General features: G+C 42.8%; 1 protein-coding gene across 1 annotated transcript in view; it reads left to right on the top strand.

The window, feature by feature from the left end:
- Positions 1-21599, top strand: part of PROX1 (prospero homeobox 1) — a 51645-nt gene that overhangs the window by 16699 nt on the left and 13347 nt on the right. Inside the window, exon 4 of the mRNA XM_057507965.1 lies at positions 6348-6542. Within this exon, the coding sequence (XP_057363948.1) occupies positions 6348-6542 (195 nt within the window). The remainder of the gene's footprint in view (positions 1-6347; positions 6543-21599) is intronic.

Raw genomic sequence — 21599 nt, 5'->3', positions numbered from 1 at the left:
TGGAATCACTTGATTAACACACCTGTGTTGTCACTGATGTAATACACTTTTCCTTTTGTCTAAAACTGTGCCAAGCAAAGATGCCGCTTGCAGGTTAAGACCAGAGGACTGGTAGTAAGTCACGTGGGTTTCCAGTGTTGTCTGGGAAACTTATCTTCTGTCTTTCTATGTCTTGGTAACTTCTTAGAAGAAATTTCAGCTGGTACTGGATGGATATTCTTTAGAGGTTTTTTTCCCTCCCCTCAGCAACAACACATTGTTTCTGCTGGTTTCCCCATGTTTGTGCTTCGGGAAGCACACTTTTGCACCTCTTTCTCCCTCTGTGGAAAGGAGCGTACATTGAAATTCTCTATGCAGTAGCTGCTTAAAAACAAAAGTGATGATTGTCTCTTATTTACAACTTAATTTGTTGTTGATGTAGAGCACACTGAGCATAAGGAGAATGAATAAAGTGACAGATTCAGGACACATTATTCAAATGAGGATATGAAAGCTGTCGGCCTACAGCTGCAGCCTCCCTCATTCCACTGAATATGGGGACCTCCTGGTTCTGTGTGTGTGTGTGTGTGTGTGTGTGTGTGTGTGCATATGTGTCTGTGTGTGGGTTTTAAGTAATTGTTTGCAACAACTTAACGTTGTGTTAATCATCTGTAACTTTTTAAAACATAGATTGGGTTTTGATGATGGTAATAACACTCATGGTATCATTATCCAAGGAATTCGATAAACATTACATTAGCTGAGATTAGTTTATTAGGGTTGGGTGCTTTTCCCCCAACCCTCCTCTGCCCGCCCCCGTATATAGAGTTCTTATTTCTGCCATTGAGAACTCAAGAGCTGCCAAAATGTGCGCATTCCGCCGCCGCTCCCCTCTATGCAGTGTGCTTTGTGCCCAGTGCCCACGTTGCCGCCTTGGCCCCCTTTTGCAGGCCAATTCATTTCAGTTTCCTTCACTGATGTTTTATTTGGCCTTATAAGAAAAGTTCTGTTTTCCCTCCTGTTTGCTTTTGAATTGTGTATCAGCTTCAGCCTTTTATCTTTCTCCTTCCCTGGCTGAGCTCCTTAAGTGGAAGGCATGTTTTCTACTCATTCAGTGCCAATGAACTGGGCAGGATGCAAAGGCAGAGAAAGGCAGTAACTTAAACAGCTGGTGAAGAATCATTAAGCCCAAAAAGACTGAGTGACACAGGAGGGCCAGGAGAAGGGTTTGGACTTTGTGAGTGACCATCTAAAACAGACACATTGAATTTGTCAACTGGTTGAGGATTAGCCAACTTCTAGAGCCTAGTAGAACCTGGCAAAGTTCTTCTAGGGAATCCTCCCAACACTTTAGTTCTGGGGGAGGGACAAGGAAGTGGGAAAAAAGTGTTACTCTGTGTGTGTGTGTGTGTGTGTGTGTGTCTGTGTGTCTGTGTGTATGTGTGTGTGTGTGTGTGTGTGTGTGTGTGTGTGTGTGTGTGTGGAGGGGGGTGGTCTGTGTTATCTCCTTCTCTCCTCTTAGTGCAATGATCTGCAGTGCTGTGATATAATGATGGCAATACCTGTTATTATTTATATAGCTAGCACCTTTCATCCAGGAAGAGGCCAAAGAGCTTTTCAAACTGCATATGTAGGGATCACTCACCTCCCATTGAAATGCAACCACCTGGAGGGTGGAAAGAAGCAGTCATTCTGTGCCAGCAACATGACCCAACAGTGGATATAAATATTAGAAACATTCATGTATTTGTGCGTGTATACGCATGTGAATGTGTGGTGGGGGGTAGGTGTGGGTGGGGGAAATTGTTGATCTGTAGCTTTATGAATACAAAACCAACAAGAAATTGTTCCCATTTCTTTAGGATATATCTGATAATTCAACTTTGCAAATAATCACTCACCTATATAAATGACAATTAAATACCTGGGTGAGTGTTTTATTTTAAAAATCACTGATAATTCAGATTATAGGTTCTATCCATACTCTCTCCATACTAGGAGAGAAGGCTGTTAAAGTGTGAGTATGGTTAACTCCCAATTATCCACTCTAATGGAAAACAGGAGGGCATATAATACAAAGCAGAAACCACTGAAAGTCATTTCTCTTTTTTTTTGGAATGAATTTATACATTTTCATCTTTTTAAATTTTTTAAATTATGTTTTTTATTTGGCTAATAATGAATTTGTATTCCCTGAGTTTACACTGATAAGAGTGGAAATAAATGCATAGAAAGAGAAAGATAGTCCAGGCAAGGTGTTCCAGAAACTTCTAGAAAAAAATGGCAGAGTATTCTCAGGTTCCTTTAATGTTAAGGAAAACCCAGAATTTGAATATTGACAATACATATGCTCATATACATACATATGTATATTATGTTACATATAAATAGTGTGATATCTAGATTATATAAATGTGGATACTTATTTGCAAGGCTGAAATAACTAGATGTTTAAATATGAATATATAATCCAAAATTTTATTTTAGTCCAGATTCAAGAAAATTGAGAGATCCCTAGAAATCGGGGAAGGGATTTAAGTGTTTTATCAAAAATAAAACCCTACAATCATATAACTTATAAAAGACATATTCATGTGTCTATGAAATGAGTAAAACTTGTCATAACATAACCTTATACTTGATTGTGGCCACATTCATCTAAAATCCTATTCTTGCAAAATGTACTGTTCCATATCTTAGTCATTTCATTTCAAATAGTGATCAGAAGTTAGTTTTGTAAGTACAAAACTGGGAGAAACAACTCAAGAGGAAGAGTTTTTTGTTTGTTTGTTTTCATGAATAAGGGATAGTCTAGGTGTCAGCAAAGACACAGTTAGAAGATAATGCTGGACTGAGTGAACATTCTGACCAGTTCCAAAATGGGAGCCGGGAGGTGGTGATACACCCTCCCTTGTATTTTTCTTTAGGAGTGAATACAGTGCTTCAACCTCCACAAGTGACTTGCATTTGGGTAGGAGGAGAATGCTTTTGAATTAGCCTTGGAAAGAAAGAGGTAGAGGGAAATCTTCCCTAATTCAGAGATGGTTGGCTTGGTGAGATAAGTTCCTCTGCAGTGATGCTATATCTGAAAGGTAAAACCAGGGCCAACTTAGTTTAACTCCTAAAGGAAGAATCTAAACGAAGTTTCATGTTCTCACAGAGAGTCCAGTCTAATTCCCTCACCACGACATTTAGCCAGACAAAAGCTCAGCTCCTCAGGGCTTCAAATGCTTTGAGAAGTGCAAAGAAGCAAATGTGTGAGAGAGACGCTGAGGATCCCTGGGCCCCACCGTCTTCCTGTGCACTACTGGGTGCTGATTTTAATGTATAAACTAATAACTCTTAGACCACTAAGTACAACAGATTCAGTGTCATTTCAGCTTTGAAGAACAGACGCTCACAGCTTTTCAAGCCCGCAGTGTTAAATGATGTATCTCGTTCCCTCCACCCCTTGAGTCAACTGCTGCCTAGCCAGATTAAGGTGTCAGATTGATTTGTTTTATACATCTTTTGACCATGCTCATTGAATATTTAGGAAGTTTCTTCAGCCCATATTGAGGCTGAGATGTCCCGTGGGAAGCATTAATCAAAGTCACAGAGACTCACACACTGTGGAAACACAGCTTCTTTATTGTAGCGATTAGTTTCTGCAGTAACACATTAACACACTACAGAGCTTTCCTTTATAGAACAATTGATCCTTTTCTTGTAAGCCACTACAGAACGGGGGAAATTAACTCTTTAAAGTTTAACACTTTTTCTCCCCCCAGTAGGAATATCTGCAAAAGAGAGGGCCTGCCTCTGCTTTTGGGCAGCAACTAAAACCAAACACATTTCAGCTCACTTCTCATGGAGCAAAACCTTGTTCCTCAAGCTGTTGTGCTGGTCGGTTCCTCCACTTGTCTCATGTTGGGGACTCTCTTGTTTTTGCCCATTCTTTCCCTCCAGTATTTCCATTCTCTAACAATAGGCTTTAAATCTCCCTTTTATGTCCCCTTCCTAAATAATGGCAAGTGCACTTACTTTTTTGTCCTCCCCCATTAGGTCATTCATGACCATTCTAGAATGAAAAAAAAAACTCCTCTATTTTTTCCCCTACAGTACTCTTGTCCATATGAGACAATGTCTTGTAACAATGCAGAAGCCTAATCTCCATGTCAAAGCAATTTTCATTCCCCAGTGCACAGCCTGCTATCATTTTGTAATGTTTTGTTTCTTATTCTAAAAGAATTAAAAAGGAACAGTAAGCCGTCACGGGGGCCTGTAGTCCTTATCTCAGTGTCTGGAAATTTGGACAGTGTATTTTACTGCTGAGATAAAATGGAAAGAACTCCAAGTTCAGCAAATCGTAATGGGTTTAAGTTCTATTGAAATCGGCAACCAGAAGATCAGATAACGGGGGTCCTTCAGTTGTCTTTTTAATCGGGTTCCCCGCAAGGCTGAATAGAGACAGAGCAGACACACAGAGTGAAAATATAATTCTTGGATAGGTTAAGTACATGTTTGAACTCTTGCAAGCAGAAGCGATTTGCTGATGACTTAATCATCTTCTGGTCAATTATCTGTAAGGGCCCTTGCAACTCCGTGGCAATTATGATGCAAGTTGGCCTTTTGGGAGAAACACCAGTCTCCCTGCTTCTGTTTCCTTGCTACTTCCATTCTCTGCCATAAATTTTCATTCATTTATTATCTTTGCTGGTATAGAAACAACTTTCTGTGTAGTAATTACAGCCCAAATACACACTTTAGCTGTCATCTTGTTGGGAGTCTGGATGTTCTCATGGCCGGTGTTTGATAAGTGGTCTTTGTTGAGTTTTGATGAATGTACATCTTTTTCTGGGGGCCCAGGGAAGGGAATGCCTGTGATGACAAAAGGCAGGGGGTTGTCTGTCAGCCAGCCTGATAGAAAGCTATGGATTTATTGGTTTTGACTTGGCAACTTGAGATGCATCTGTCCTTTACGTGAACGGGGGACTGTCAATAAGAATGGTATCATTTGCAGGGAATCCAGGAAGACATCTTCATTTAAAAGGTCATCGGGAAACCTTGGTAAACAAAGTTTTAAAGCCTAATCATGTTATAATAACTTGGCATTTAAATAAAAATGAAATAAAGATTCCGTCTATGCCGTCTGTGTACTGTGTCTTAACCACACCTCCCAAACAGCGTAGACAGCAATTGAAGGGGAATGTATGGGTCTTATCCAATGCTGGCTGTAGGAAGTATATGAACAAGCCCAGAGGTCTGACTAGACAGCGCCAGACCTGAGTGCGGCGTGCAGACATTGAGTGGAATCATGGTTGGTGGCCATGGGGATCACCCATGACCAAAAAAATTAACAAATGTCAGATTCCTCCCCTTTGGTGTGAAAGCCATTTTCCAGCATTGAATGAGTCTATTACAAATTATCATTAAAAAAAAAAGTCATACTAGTGTGAAGTCATGTGACCCACCGTCTCTGGTACCGTTTTCCTCCATTACCCAAAAGTAGAGTGTGCTTATGAAACCTTTTGTAAACCAAAATGGCTTAAAACAAAGAAGCAATTACTATTCATTTAAATGGAAAATTTTGTGAGGATTTCTAGGCCCCCAAATTAACCTTCCTTCAGGTTTTCTGATACCTTAGGACACATCTTGCCAACAGATGTACAAGATAAATTGCTATGAAGCACAGATGCTGACAGCCCAGTTCAAAGCTATGGCAGTTTAATGCTGAGATACTGAGCGCAGCACCTGGGGAAGGATCTTGGTGGGGCCACTCTCTGCTACTTTGGGAGCAAACTGCCTCCATAAGGACCCACTGTAAAAACCAATGCTGAACACTAATTTTGCTTTTCCTTTTTTCATACAAATGAAAATCCTCTTTGGATTTCTTTCAGTTAACGAAAACAGGATCGAATGTAGGTCTTTCCTAAAAACCAACTGGCATAACAAGAACTTTCAAAAAGTGATGAGTATCTGTCCTTGAAAGTAACAACTCTATGGCTTGAATTAATTCCACAAAAAGTATACAAATGCAGTTTGTTTTACTGACAGATGAAGAACAATGTTTAAAATAAGATATTTCAGCTTAAGGAAAAATCAGATTTAGAATGTGAGTTTTCCTTTTGCAATTGGAGGGTTATGAAGTGATTTCCATTGCTGATAGGTGTTATAATATCCCATTAAGTGTATTTTTGCCCTCGGTGTTATAATATCCCATTAAGTGTATTATTGCCCTCACCTCTCTTGCACCATTTCGGTGGAATTAAAAACATACCTTTCCAAGCAAGGAGGGGAAGGAAGCCATAAAAAATGTTTTAAATGCTTAAAGAATAAATGAAGAAAATAGCAATGTTCTCATCCTCTTCAACATTTAAATTTAACAGTTCAACAGATGCATTACCTCTCAGCTCATCAAGTGGTTTAGCAATTTCCGTGAGTTTTACTACATTCAGATGGAGAAGTACGCACGTCAAGCCATCAACGATGGAGTAACCAGCACTGAAGAGCTGTCTATAACCAGAGACTGTGAGCTGTACAGGGCTCTGAACATGCACTACAATAAAGCAAATGACTTTGAGGTAGGAATTCATCTTCATTTCTCGGTCATCTTCCTTTTCCTTTTTAAAACGAATATTTTCTTTAGGTTTGTTTTTGTCTTGGTATCTCAAAGCATCCCCCAGGTGGGTAAAAGGTAGAGCAACAACAAGGACCACCCCCTTGTGGGAATTCCCATGGGGAAGGCCAGGGGGAGCTGACCCACTTCCATTTTCTCTCCCTTTCCCTGGCTCTACTGCTTGCAAATGGAAGGCCTGTTTGGCTACAGAAAAGAAAACTGGGGAGTCCAAAGAAAATGGTCGCAGGGAACACACCCACACAGACACACGTAGTAATTCCCTTTCCAGAGAAGAGGACCCTGCTCCAAGAGTCCTTTATCATATTTAGGTTCTAGCATGTCAGTTGAGCTGTGCAATGGTAGCTGCAAAAGTTGTTTTTGGGAAAAAAAAAAGTCTAGAAATGTTGATGGAGAGTGATTCTAAGGTTTCTGACTTTAATCAGTATGTATTTCCTTTATGGGAGAAATGATATGAGAATTTACTAAGTTTGTACTAGAAGAGAGCCATCAGCATCTCTTTTGGCTTTTGTTTCTGTTATTGTTCTTTTTGGAGGATAGAGTCCTGTGTGATTATTTTGCATTTGTGTAGCTTCCCAAGCATGCTGCTCTTTGTTCATACCCTCTTACACACAGTTGTATATGTATCTACAATGTGCATATTCTAGATATACACCAAGCAGTGTAGATGATTCCCAGAAAGGAACATCTATGCAACAACGAAAGACGTGTGGCTATGAGTAAGGCATTTCTTTACTGGCTAATGTGGTGCCTCAGCAAACATCTTTCACCGCAGCACGATGACGCTCTATGACATAACGCTAGCGAATCTCCCAGTACTTCACAAAGGGATTTTGGTGAGCCCTGCTGGCTGAGGCAGCAACAGTCAGAGGAGAAACTGGCGAGAGTTTTGCAGGCTGAACCTCCTGAGATGAGAGTAGACAGGCTGAGCTTGATAAAGATGGTCCTTTTCTTATACTATCTTGAGAAAAGGAAATTTTCTTCCATAACATAGGGACCTTCTGTTAATATTCTTGCTTGTCTCACATAGCTAGGTACCCAGAGATGCCCACGAAGCTCTCAACTTCCAAGGAGGTGGGGATGGGGGGTTACCTTGGCCTGGACTTGTCAACAAAAGGACCTGCCCCCAGTGCCCTCCTACCTCCATTCCTTTTCAGACCCTCTCCCACCTTTCCTAGTGGTGCACATCAGTCATGGTGGCTTATAAAGAAATGAATGTGGAAGCTTAGCAATGAGGAATTCCTGGTTCTTTCTTGAAAGTTTGAGTGGTTATACTGCAAGCCACCAATTTATCTTTGTTTTCCAAGACCAATGTATTTTTCTTGCCAAATATGTTCTGATCAAAGTTTTTCTTCAGCAGAACATATTAGAAGTAAGGATCTCTCTTGTACTACTTCACTATTTTAAAGTCTGTTGTAACATAGCACTGGTTTATTATATTGACAGAAATCTAGTAGATTTCTTTTAAACCTGAAGACTCTTTAACTGTGCCTAAACATTGTAAAGAAAGCTTACCAAGAGTTTGTTTCATTTCTTTTCTCCCATTTCCTGATAAGTCCATTGCTCTACACTTTATGCAAAGAGAATTTATGTGCTAGTGAACTATTTGCAGTTTTATTATGACAAGTATCTGTCTTGGCAGCATGTGTCAAGCTTCGTAAAAGAATTGCCCGAGGTTCATGGGATGAGTTCTGCATTTTTGCTGTGTAACATACCGAAGGAAACAAATCTCTGCTGTACCCATTAGGACTTTTAAGGTTTTTAAACTTATTGGGTTGGAATTTAATACCCTACTAATAATGCAAGGACCAAAATGACACAAACACAGTGTTTGGCATCAAGAGGTAGCCATCAGGCTGCTCCATTTAGCATCATCTAAAACCTCCTTTAATATGATTATCATCTGAAATGTCTCTCTTTGTGAATCATATCCATTTCCAGCCAGGCCACCTCTCCTTTATCTGCAGAGTCTATTTTAAGACTGCTTCAGTGCAAGGAGTATGAGGCCCAGGGAACAATTTTGTCACTTCTCATGTGACTTGGGATAAGTTATTGGTCTATTCTGGGTCTTATTCCTCTTTCAGTAAAAACCAGGCTCTTCCCAGAAACATGGTAAGAAAGAAGCAGGAGCATGTGCTCTGCCCTGCCCCCTCCAGTCACGCGCCCCCACACATATGCACATACGCACCCCCACCGCTGCATGATCCTCAGATCACTAAATAGTTTTTAATTTAGCCTCTTAGTTTGGCGCATTTACTAACAAAAGCTGCAGATAAGATGATCCCTTCTTTTCTGTGCCTTTGTGCATGGAGGTCAGCGCTTAAGTAAGATGCTTAAAAACCACTGGTCTTACTGTAGCTTTACCAGTGTGGCCCATGCCTGCAAGCCGGAAGCAGACCCAGCACCTCAGGCTGGGTGCCTCCACTAAGACTGTGTGCATTGCTTGACTTTTGTGTTTAATTTCTTCTCTTAAGATAAAGTAAAACGAATCTGTCGTCTAATAAGAGCAAGACAAAGTAGAGAACTATATACCTTGTTTCCTTTTTAATGTTTAAAGACAGATGGAACATGATAGAGAGACTGAACTTAATGTCTGCACAATGCCCAAAGATCTAATCAATTCAAAGGAAAATCTTAACCGAACTGAGTATTAGCTGGTCAAATAATAAAACATCTATTGATCACATTTTTAAGTTTTTCCGTCAGTTGTTTGTAGCAATAATAGACTGGCTACATTTGTTGACTGTTGTATGTCCTGGGCACTCCTCTTAAGTGTTTTACCAATGTTAACTTATTTAATGTGAGCAATAATGATGACCTGGATAGTAAAACAAGAAAATCTTCAGCTTGCCTAAAGCTTTACACCGTCTTTAAAGTCATTCTAAACGGGCAGAGACCGGTAGAGCCAGGGAGAGAGAGTAAGTGAGAACGAGGCTCGTGCTTTCCCTCCTCTGCTGTGACTGTCTTGTTCTTTCTTTTCTCCTACTCCCTGTCTTTTTTCAGCCTTCTACTCTGTCTCTGCCTCTGTCATAAGCTTGCTGGTGGCACCTCTGTCAGTGCTTAGCACCAGCCCCCTCCAGCTCCTGCTGCTGATGGCTCTCAAGGCTAGAGTAGTGGCTGACCCCTGCCCTACAGGAAAATAAAGCAGATGGGGAAGGTTTATCACTAGCAAAGAGGGAGTGGCTCAAATCCCTCCTCTTCTAGACCCTGTGTTTCCTGGCCTTTGTGAGTCAGGACCTTCTAAGTGACAGGAGAGCTTGTTCTGCCTTTTGTATCAGTTTACACAATTGCCAAGATTCTTGGCACAGCATTCAGACTTAGGGTGGTGAGAGCTTGAGAAGACCCAGGGGACGTGGAAGAAGACACTCTCTGGGGAGGGGGGTTCACTCTGATTTTAGTTTGTGCTAAAGGGGAAGAAAGTTGGCTACATCACATGGGGTGGGACACCTCACTTCTGAACGTGAGCTTGTGAAGGTGTGCAGGAGAGGGGTGTTTAATTACAGGCTGCCTGGTTCACTCCTACTTCTCACATTTAATGAGATTGGCAACAATAAATTTGTCTTTCCAGGTGTTATGGTATATATTTCTATGCTTCATCCTCACTTCACTTTGAAGAGCTTCCAGATTTTTTATGGGGAGGGAAAGAGGTTTGGGATTCCTTCCCAGTTTTTAAATCATACTGTTACTTCTGACTTTAGGGGCATATGAGTTGGATTTTATTACTTTTTTGTTTCCCTCACAACGGTGGCTGGTAAGAAGGTCATGATCACTGTCAATTTCCAAGGCTGGTTTACATGTTTTTGCAAAGAACTCAACTAAGGCAAGCCACCTACCTATATGACTGATAGATTGCACAATTTAAGGGGCCAAAAGACATACCACCCTAGACTGACTGCATTACCTAGGCTGGCCACTTCATATGGTGCAGCTAGGAAATGCCCAATGACCCAGGGGCTCTGGGATGGCCTGTGGGTAAGCTGAGAAGAGGATGTGACAGATAACCTTCATCCGGGCTGATACTTGGGACTTTAGGGGACATGAGTTGGATTTTGGATTTTATTGCTTTTTCTCCCCTCACAACTGTGGCTGGAAAGAAGGTCATGATCACCGCCAATTTTCTAGGCTGCTCTGAGCACTCTCTCCCATCCTCCAGTCCCACGAGGCAGCTCGCCCCCCGCGGAGCTCGTCCCCCACTGTGGCCAGCCAGGCATCACGCACAGGCCCGGCAGTGACTAGCTATTTACCTGTAGGCACATCCAAGTTCCTGGTAAGAGTGACAGGCCTCCCTTGCCCTCACTAAAGACCCAGTTTTTTTGGATGGAAGGCTTAGAGATAAAACAGAATGAGGAACTTGAGCCATTGATTAGCAGGCCTGTAAACGCCACTTCCTAAAATACTACTATTTCACTGGGCAGATGCCCCATCACAGAGTCGAAAGTGTTTTGACTTCTTTTTCTAGGTGTCCCATGACAGCCTAAAAGGGTACTTCTGGACACCTCTTTCTGTGTCGTCTCACTTACCTCTTAGAAAGGAGAAAATAAAAAAGCAGCACCCCTCACCTCCATCCCCCCACGTCCCCCAGACACATGCACATGTCCATATGCACACTGAATATATTCTCTCCACCGCGCCCACCTCCATTCCCAGCCCACTCCCGCGCCCCACCCGGCACATGTCTGAGAAGATTTAATATATTTGGAAGTCTTTTGTTCACATTGTCATCTCTTTAAAGAAAAATGAGGACAGGTGGATTTAGGAAGCGCTTCCCTCTGCTCCAAATAGACACTTAAATATGAGTGATCATTTGGAAAAACTGGCACATGAGTGAAAACCTTTCACTGTTGCTGTAGTCGTTTGGCCTCAAAGCCGCTGAGCCGTTTAAATGATCACACGACACACTCTTGGTGGGTGGCGAGGAGGAAAAGAAACCCTTGCCGTTTCTTTCCTTGCCAGTCCCACCATTGACAAGCCAAATTGATCTTTTTAGAGACCAAATGAATGTTCTCTAAATATATGTACACACATGGCTGTCTGGGAACATATTCCTTGTACAGAATGATTATCTGAAATTTGGAGAAGAAGGCAGTAAAAACGCCACATTCGAAGTGGAGTCCAAGGGGGGCTCAGGGTGCGACCGAGGTAGAATGGCGTGCCGGCACACACATTTTCATTTTTGCACCGCTGTTCTTCCGGGGTTCAAGGTGTTGATGAGTATAATGAAGTGGGGCCATTGATTTATCATCTGTTCGGTAATGTCATTGCAATTTTAGCTCCCTGTGTCTTTTTTTGTCATTGGGTTACATTCAAGCACAGTAAGATCAACTTGAAAACCTCCTTACTCGACAGCTTTATTAGTTACAGCATTCCATGACCTTTCTCAACATTCTTAAAGAAAAAGATACAGTGTAATGTCGCTTTACTTTGCTTATTGTCCTTTGTTGGGGTGAACAAAGCATTTTCTACAGTGGCTATAGCACATAATTATACAGCTTTCAATGGCAGTGTCTTGGCACATATCAAAGTTCAGAGGAGCCTTTAGAAAAAAAAAAGATGTTTTGTGGCAGCCCAGGGAGGGTCTCATCTTTCCTTCAGAAAATAGTTCAAGGCTCTTCTGTCAAGCTTCCCTACTTAGAGCTTTTTCTCCTCCTGCTTCATAAAGTTTAAAGCAGATTCAGTGGAGTTCTATGATCTATTTCCTTTGAAAGATTGTTCCTCAGCACAGAGAGGCCCTTTGACTTCAGGAGTTCACAGATTCATGTCTTTAGGTATCATATGTCTGACCTTATCAGTTACTCCATTTAATGTTGGAGAAAAAGTCTCAACTCTTTGTGTTTGTCTGTTTTGCCTCTGTGAAATGATTTGGTGAAAAGACCATCCTTTTTAACACACCACTGAGAGGCCGTTTCTGCTGCAACCTACCCTGTGGCTTTTCTCTCTTTAAAAAAAAAAAAAAAATTGTCCTTGTGTTTTGTGTATGGATGAGTTCACAGTGAGAATAGAATTATACAAGGGCAGGCACACACACAAAAAAATCTTTTGCTTCCCTCCCTTCCCCCCATGATCTATTGGCTCTCTTGGTGGCTGCACCCCAACAGGAGGAGCCGTTTAGCAAGCCCAGAGGTGGCAGCCATGGTGCTGGCACGGCAGTGGGCTTTCCCTTGCTTCGACCTACCCCTAAGGCCTTCGTAATTAATTGTCCTTCCGAGATGAGGAAAGTTCAGAGACAGTGTGCAGAGTGGTGCTATTGTCTGACATTCAGTTCTCCTTGGCTCGGCTCTTTTTCTTCACCCCACAAAGGGTTATCCGTAGGAGAAAGGGAGCAAGTTCTCCACTGAGAGCCGCTGGTGGTGGCTGGAGCACTCAGGGGGACGTTGCCATTGTGTCCGGCCCATCCTGGATTCAATGTCCAAAGAAGTTCTAACAACCTTTGAAAACGAGCCTGTTTATTTCGTCCAGATTAAACAAACTCATTTTGTGAACTGAAGCTTGTTCAAAAGTTGGTGATCCCTTTTCACACGGCAGACAACACTTTAAATCAGATTTCCTCATTCATTCCCCAGCCCCTCAAGCCCACCCAGGATTTTATTTCCCTACAACTGGCTCTGTTTCAGCCATAGGGCAGAGAATTTAGTGATCATCCACTCATTCCTCTTAACGACTTCAATATAAATTTGCAAGAACAAGTATTTTTGCAAGCACTCTTTTTGGTGAAGTATAGGACTTTGGTGCTTGAAAGGAGATTAATGCCAGTTTAAAAATATTATTTCACCTTCCATGATTGCCGGAGGCCTATCTTCAGTGCTATTTGGTAACATGACATAAAACAGCTACAGTCTGTCCCCCACCCCCTGTCATTTTGGCTGAGATACAAAATAAAGATGCAGTGTGGAGACAGCTATTTGAGAAGTAAAGGAAAAGGAGAGCCATTAATGATTATTATACTCCTGTTCCTGTTAAATAGGGTGAAGCCAAGAAAAACAAACATAATCGTTCTTTCAAGGAGCAGTTGAACTGGCACAGTTAGGAAGGTTTAAGACCACGTTGCTGTAGTGTTCATGGCAATGTCAAGGCTGAAGGGAACCCTATTTATAAAGGAAACCTGTGCCTTTCAGAGCATTCACTTCTGGAAGAAGGGACCTACAGGATGGCCAGAACTAATTCCGTCCCTATAGCTCTTGGTAAACACTTTCACAACAGACCTTTTGGTATTTAAAGAGAAGCTGTGTATGGAAGTTGACCCAACTAATATAGTCGTACCAAAAAGGGGGCCATAAAAAATTAAAGTTATTCTTATGAATCTTTCATTAGAAGCAGTGAAAAGGGACACGAGGGTAGTCGAAGGCCTTTGTGCTGCCTGCTCTTCTTCCGGGCTCTGGGCTATTGTTCGGTCAGCAACTCAAACAGACTTTCACTTTCAAACTGACAAAAGTCATGTAAAAGCCAGACAGCTGTACTAACACACCCACCTTAGGGCGCAGGGGCCCCGGGCAGGTGACGAGGTCTGCAGGGAGACCTCGATTGGAACAGGCAGGAGTGGCTTCTCCTGCTTTGTGTTGCTTTTGCACACGCTTCGAGAAGGACCGATTATTGATCCTTTGTGGCCCTTCCCCGGGTTCCCCAAAACATTTCTTGCATTTTCATTACAGCATGAAACACTGAAACCCAGGAAAATACTTATAGCTCAGGTCATACAGGAGCGTCAGGTTCATGAAAGCGAGAGCCCAGAACTTAGCAGAAGGCAGGGGGAGTTTGACTCAAAACTCTCTCCTTCCGTTTCTCCCCTTGCTTCTCTTTATTTGGCCTTTTCCAACTAGTCCAAAGCTCTGTAGCTTTTCAGATTTCTGTTGCCTCAACAGCGATGGCTGGGACTGGATGGAAAACACCCACCAGCGGTGGCGACAAGCCTCACCTTAGGGTTTTAGATAGAGCTGGACTCGTCTGCCTGCGTCCCCGGCCTCAGGGCAGCAGCCGCCGTGGGCCATGGCAAGCCCTCCCTGTGTGTGTGTATCACAGCCCCCCCTCCCCTGTCACCTTGTGCACAGTCTGGTCTGTGACACCGATGGCGATTATGTCATTATTTTGCTCTGGGGGCCCTGGCACATCTGCAGAGCCCGAGCACATCTTCTTTGTCGCGCTGGCAGACGTCCCACACCACAAATGCTTCATTAGTCCTGCTGCCGGCCTCCTTGCCAGACGCCAGTGCCCAGATCCAGGCTTCTTTTTGCTCCGTTCTTTTGTGTGGCTGATGATCATGTATTCATCTTCCTGGTTCTTCCCCATTTTCCTCGACTTCTGAACTCCAGATGTCCCAGTATTCTTGTCCAAATCACTCTAAAGTCTACAAGGAGAAACAAGATGGCTCTTTACCCCTTAACTCAGCCCGCCCCTCACCACCTTCCTCCTACTTCTCTATTCCCCAGATCAGTTGTGACTTTGAATAGCTTCCGATGTGAGGACTAAGATTTTCAAACATGCGATTTGAAAAGATACCAAGTGATTGCTCCCAGTTTATGGTGGTAGCTAATAGGATTAAAATTGGGGGTTACTAGGTACTGCTCATTAGAAAGGTGCCTTTCTCCTGCAGCCCCACCTCCCTGCACCCCTTCCCTCTCCGTGGCCCTGTGATTTGCTTCTGCACATTGCCACATTTTACCAATTTTCAGAAGGCAGTCGAAAATGGGAGTGCAGAAAAGATTCTTCATGCTTCGCTGTGCATGTTATAGTCTTCAGAAGGTTCCTTTTCTTTGAATGGGATCTTCATCTCTTTATACCCCCTACCAAACCCCCTGCCCCCTCCTTCTGCTGTCATAACCTCCTCAGCCCCAACAATGACCTATTATTATATATTTAAAGTGATTAATACTGGGCTGTTTCGGAAATGAGCTAGAACATTTCTCTGAAGTTTTATTGTGTCCATTTAGCAAAGCCAAAGCTTTTGTTAAGGTATACTCATGGTTCTACATTATCTGCAGTAAATTTTAGAGCTTAATATCTTGGGCTGTGATGGGTAGTACATAATTGGTATGTTTAATTTCCCCTTAAATTTGAATTAATTGATCTGTGTTAGCGTATTCTGAATAGCTTCCCCAATAGAGAGTGTAATCAGCTTTTATCCCCCAACCCGCTGCAACATAAGATGTTTTAAATGTCTCTACCTTTGAGGAAAACATAGATTTTAGTTTTGAGGTATACCTAAAGGAGTCAGTTCATATTTTTATGGGAATCCCGGTCAGATCATGGCCCTAAATTCTAATTCAGAATCCTAGGATGCAGACCCTGGAAAGGATTAAAGAAAACTCCCTCCAAGGAAGGAGTTGACATGTTTCACCAGGTTCCTAAGCTTTCTGGTCACTGATACCTGTTCCAAATACTAGGAGCAATCCAGCCGACCAAGTGAGGAGAGAGGTGGCCAGATTGGTGGGCCACCCAGCCCAGGGCAGGGAGCGCACCGGGAGAGGTGGTTACCTGTCACTGAGCTGTTTTCAAAAGCCTCAGGATGTCCCCAGAACACTCCCATGATGAGATCATCATGGTTTTATCACCCATGGGCTTATTTAAACCTTTTTTAAACCTTAACTCCATTCTCAGAATATACCACTCCTCAAGATAATAATTCTCTAAATTTATTACCTGCTGTGAAAATAGTAGCTTCTTTTTATGGCTCTTAAAATGATTTCGCTGGAACTCCAAAGGGATATCCCTTGTTATAATATCCTGGGATTTGTGAACAGGACTGTGGCCATATTCTCTATTTCCTTTCTGATTTTATAGACTGATCATTACTCCCTCTTAATCTTCATCTCTCAAGATTAAGAAGCCCTAATCCTTTTTAAAAGTCTAATTTCATACAGCATGTGGGTTGCCCCCGATCATTTTAGTTGCCCTTCCGTAATGTGCTTCTGGAATGACTGTGTTTTCCTAAGGGATGGTTACGATGACTAGATGTGGGCAGCCACACCACAGTTTGGTGACTGTACCTTACATACATGCACACACACACTCAGTGGGATTTTTTTTGATTGTCCCAAAAGTTTATCCACAGAAGTTGGATTTCTTAAGTAGCATCTCAGTAGCACTTATTGGTTAAAATGAGCCTGTGAGACCAGTTTGTGAAATTCTTGGCATGCATTCTAGCAAATTGGAATGTGCCTATAGGACACATATCCTGTCAAATAAAAAATGGGCAGATCCACCATGTTGTTCAGACATTTCCAGTTTTTCTAGATAACGCCAGAGTGTTTGATATCGTGAAGACACAGCCTTCGCCTTGGGCTTGAGTCTGTAAAAATAACTAAGGCAAGATAGTTCTGGTCTCGAAATTATTCTCAGGCAGGAAATCAAACGTCCACTTACTAGTAGGTGTTGTTTTATGTAAAAGATCACCTTGAAATCTTAAAAGGGAATTCTTTGGAGAGTTTTCCAACCTCAGTGGTCCTAGGCTAGTAGTAGAGTAAAACTTAAAAGCACGGATTCTGGACCCAGACCCTGGGCTCAAATCCCAGATCTGCCACTTAACAGAAGTGAAACCTTGGCAAGCGTCTTACCCCCTCTGTGCTTCAGTTTCCTCATCCATAAAATGGGGAAAATTATAATGCCTACCTCACAAAGTTGTTGTGAGAATGAAATGAATGCATGTGACTGTGTTAACACAAAGCGGGTGCTGTATAAGCATGTGCTTGTATTCACTTGCAGAGCCAAGTAGAAGTTACCTTTCTGTTGTTATCAGTAGCTCAATTATTGCATCATTTCCTGATGACCCCAAATAGGAAAACAAACAAACAAATGAGCAAACAGGGAGTTCTCATCAGAATTGGGACAGAGAGCATCAATGCAACACTGGTTTTAAAAACAGAAAGTGATTCCTCCTGCCCCAAGTGTGGTTGTAAAGGCAGCAGCAGCCTGGAAGCGCTCTGGCATTCCGGAGTCATGGCTTCCGGATGAGAAAGGCGGACCAGGTGTGGCGGAAGGAGCAGCAGATGAGAAGGTTCTGATCTGTCCACATCGGCCTCACTGAGCCTACTTTGCACCTGTGAAGTGGTAAGATTAAATACACGGCTTTATTCCAGCTCTGAAATTCTGTGATTCTCGAATGGGAGACATTCTGCATTCTCTAAATCAATCCTGGGTATGAAGCAAAGCTTCATGCATGACTGGGGACCCCCTGGGAATCCAGATGATGTCCGTGTGGGGCCACCTCCACCCTTGTGGCTCTGCTGTGGCTTAATTATCTCCGTAAAAACCTCCAGGGTGCCCATTTTAGTGTTCTCCCAAGGCCCTCTTTGCAGATCTCAATCTCAACAGTGCCCTTGGAGACGTGGCAGCTCCCTTGCTGGGGTTATAGAAGCTCATTTTTCAAATTCATAAACAATTTATTGACTGAACTGGCTCTAGGCATTATGCTTGCTGCTCACTTGATTTGCTGTGTTGGCTAGAGCAGCCCAACAATGAGGACATTTGTCTGTGAAGCCCTCATACCTCTGGGTTTTCTAGGAGATGGTACAGACCTGAACACAGTAAGGGAGGGTCTGCATGCCTGTCACCACACACACTTCACTGCAATACACCTCAACCCAGTCAGCACTTGCAATATGTGTTCACCTCTATATAATAGGCAACATCTTCCCTCTTTCTGGACAGTAATAGTTTTTTAGATGATACAACTACCTTCGCCATTAGGCTTGGTTGGTAATTTTTGCGAAAGCAACACCATCTTTTCCCTCAAGGACTCCTAACATGGCAATAGTCTAGATCATGGAAGTCTTTTCTACTGGAATTTTGTATTTGTGTGTGTGTGAGTGGGGGGTGGGGAAGCAGATATCAAATCCTCACACAAGTCATTGGCATCTGTATTTTTCATCTTGTTCTGCTTATTGTCCACAACTTTTGGTTTGTTTTTTAAATGTTATTTTAATATTTTAAAATAAAATCTGGTACTGAAAGTGACTTTTAGTAAAAGGCAGTATCTTCCCTGAAAACAAATGCAGGAGTTTGAGTGGGGACAAAGGCAGAGAAATGACCAGAAGCAGAAGTAGGTGAAACAAGAAGAAAGGCTATGGTTTTAAGGCCACCGCATTGCCTTTAATACAGAGACTGTTTCCAGAGAGTTTTCATTTTAAGTGACCTGAAAGTATACGAAATGATCTGTATGTAGACTCCTCAGTAGGCCCAATCCTAGGTCCTGGCAGTGTCCTAAGACTCCCCGTTGCAAACATTACCTCAAGTCCCATTAGATGTTGGTGTAGGTCTAGAGGACTTCCAAACACTCCTGAGGCCATTCTGGCATCCGTTTCTCCACCTTTCCAAACTATTTACCTTTCTTGAAAAAGGAATTTCTAAGCCACTTGCAAGTTTCTGAAATGCAGCTTATCCTGAGTTTTGCAAAGGGTAATTGTTGATGCAAGACTAATAGAATCCCCTAGAAATACAAAACAGAGTACCTCTGACACAACAGGGATCTTTCAGTCAAAACCAAAAGACAGGACTGAGGCCTTTAATCCCAGTCCTTTCCCAGGGCAGCCCAAATATTACTGGGGATACATAAGCTATTGTCAGCAGAGTGGCAATATCTCCCAAGACCTGATGTTCTCTGGAGGTCTCTCTGGTTATCATCCGTATCTCAGAGCGCCTGCTTTGGTGCTTACTGTGAGTGATGCTACTGTCATTGTGCTGCCTGAACCCCGCTTGCCAATGTTTCTCCCCAGCCTCCTCACTCACATTGCTCCATCAACATGACTACAGGGCCTATGACTGGTTTTGATGTTAGCCAAGGCAAAGCCTAATTATGAAGATAAATCTGCTGCAGAAAACAATCACGTAATGCATTCTCAAACGAAACAAGAGTACCTGTGGATTCCCTGTGTCCCAGCTTCCCTTCCCACAATATTAGAGAGTTTATGGCATGTTGTCTTTGGATAAGGTCCCATCCAAGAATGGCACCAAGCTTGGCCCCCTTTGCTTTACCACCTCATCTAGTAATTGTAGCAAAAGTTAACATCAAGTGCTATCAGCCTGTCTTGAACTCAGTAATGGCACATAAGTCATGGGACTGACTTGAAGGGAAGTTAGTCAACACTACAGAGTGACTGGCACACTGCTGTTCTTCCAAGTATCTAACTGATTCGTTAGATGTGTCATGAAGGAGGGATAGATGCCTCCACTTAGTACATTTGAATATTGGCTGGCAGGAAATTTCCTAATGAAAAGCTCCTCATGAAGACAGGGCAGGGCTGAAGTCCTGGTTCTTGACTGTCTCTGTGTATGGTTTGTTAACTGTTCCCGTAGACATGGGCAGCCTTCAGTGCGGCTGAGGAATGGTAGGACAACGCAGGTGGAATTTGGGTGAGTCCACCCCAGCTACTGTGCAACAAGAATCACCGGTTTGCTGGCCCAGGGAGGCACACAGGGTTAGTGACGAGCAGGGATTAACAAATTATGTCCTGCAGGCTGGATGTGGCCCTCAGTTTTCTATGGCTCCGACTGAAGAATGGTTCTTATATTTTTAAAGAGTTGTAAGGAAAAAGAAGAATGTACAACAGAGACTGAAGGTGGCCCACAAAGCCTATGTATTTACTATCTAGCCCTTGACAGAAAAAGTTTGCCGACCGCTGGCTGCGGCTGTTCAGCAATTCTTGGAGATTATGGGCTCCCTGTAGTCCCTTCCAGTCCTGAAGTTCCAAAACCCCTATGATTCTTTGATGGAATGGTCTTGGCCCGGCTCTTACTTGAACAGCCTACCAGGTGTGCACTTCCAGCAGAGAGCTTCCAGTTGTTTTTAAGATCTACAGGGTGTCTTTGTAGTATCTCAGAGGTAGAGGGATGAGGGAAAGTATCTCCATTTTGGTTTTTAATACTTTTTCTCTGATTTTCTTTTTGTTTAGTTTTGTTTGTTTTGTGGTTCATTTAAACTTAGAGACACTCTGAAATACATGCAGATTTTGGGAGGGAAGGAAAAGTGACTCCATTACCTCAAGTCCATGACTATCATTGTGTTTCCTAACACATATAAACCCCAAGGCTTCCAAGCATGAGCAAATAAACTAGCCACTGGAATTATATTCAGTGAACACAAAATATTTCAGCCCCACAAAAGAATTTTGACAGTCTCATAGAGTTTATTATTTGTCATTCTGGCAACTTAGGGGCAAGCTAGTTCCCGCTCCCCTGGGGCTACGGGAGAGATGGTTTTATTTATCTTAGTATCTATATGCAGATTTGCCAGTGGAATGTTTACATATTTAAAATGTGTACACAAATTATTAACAGGTAGAGTAGATGATAAGACACTCTTTTTCATTACTAGAAGCTACAGTTATTTAAAATGCTCAGTTCTAGCCCATTGTTGATAATCATATGGTATTTGTATCAATACATACGTTACCATCATCTTAAAGGTGTAGAATTTAATTGTGAGTTCTCTATTTTCTAATAGAGCTTTTCAAATATAAAGACTCAAATGCAGGTGAGGAAACAAAGAAAATACTCAGGCCATGCCTGTGCCCTGCTCTTGTGCTGCTGGCAGAGAAGGGCACGCGAGGGGCCACGGCCGGGAGCAGCCCCTCACTGCCCACACTACAAAGTGCCTTTCCTCTGATCTTTTCCCTGGAATCCTTCCCACTGTCTGTTCAAGGTAGATCGTTAACCTCCCTCCTTGCAGTTTCCATGCGACTCTTCATTCTTTTTATCACGTTTCCTCCAGGGGACCATTTCCACCTTGGGGCGGCCGCTCCACCCGCGCTCACGAGGGCGGGTGTGGCTGTGGAACTGGCCAGGCAGTTTAACTTTTGGAAGTGTTCGGCCACAAGCCCCATAGAGGTCCCTGCCGTGGCGACAGACGGAGAGACGTGCTTTGCTGTTGCCACTTCTCCTCATTATGCCTGCAGCTCTTTCAGTCTGGCTCAGGGAAACCTGGGGGCTGGCTTCCCCGCCCCCAGCCCCTCACCCATTAACATGACACTGCGTGGTGAGCACAGAACAGGAGCAGTTTTCCATCAGCTAAAGCCTCTGA

The sequence above is a fragment of the Manis pentadactyla genome, chromosome 9, assembly GCF_030020395.1.
Source record: "Manis pentadactyla isolate mManPen7 chromosome 9, mManPen7.hap1, whole genome shotgun sequence".
Lineage (NCBI taxonomy): Eukaryota > Metazoa > Chordata > Mammalia > Pholidota > Manidae > Manis > Manis pentadactyla.
Note: the sequence above shows the minus strand (reverse complement) of the source record. Positions and strands in the feature narration are given on the sequence as shown.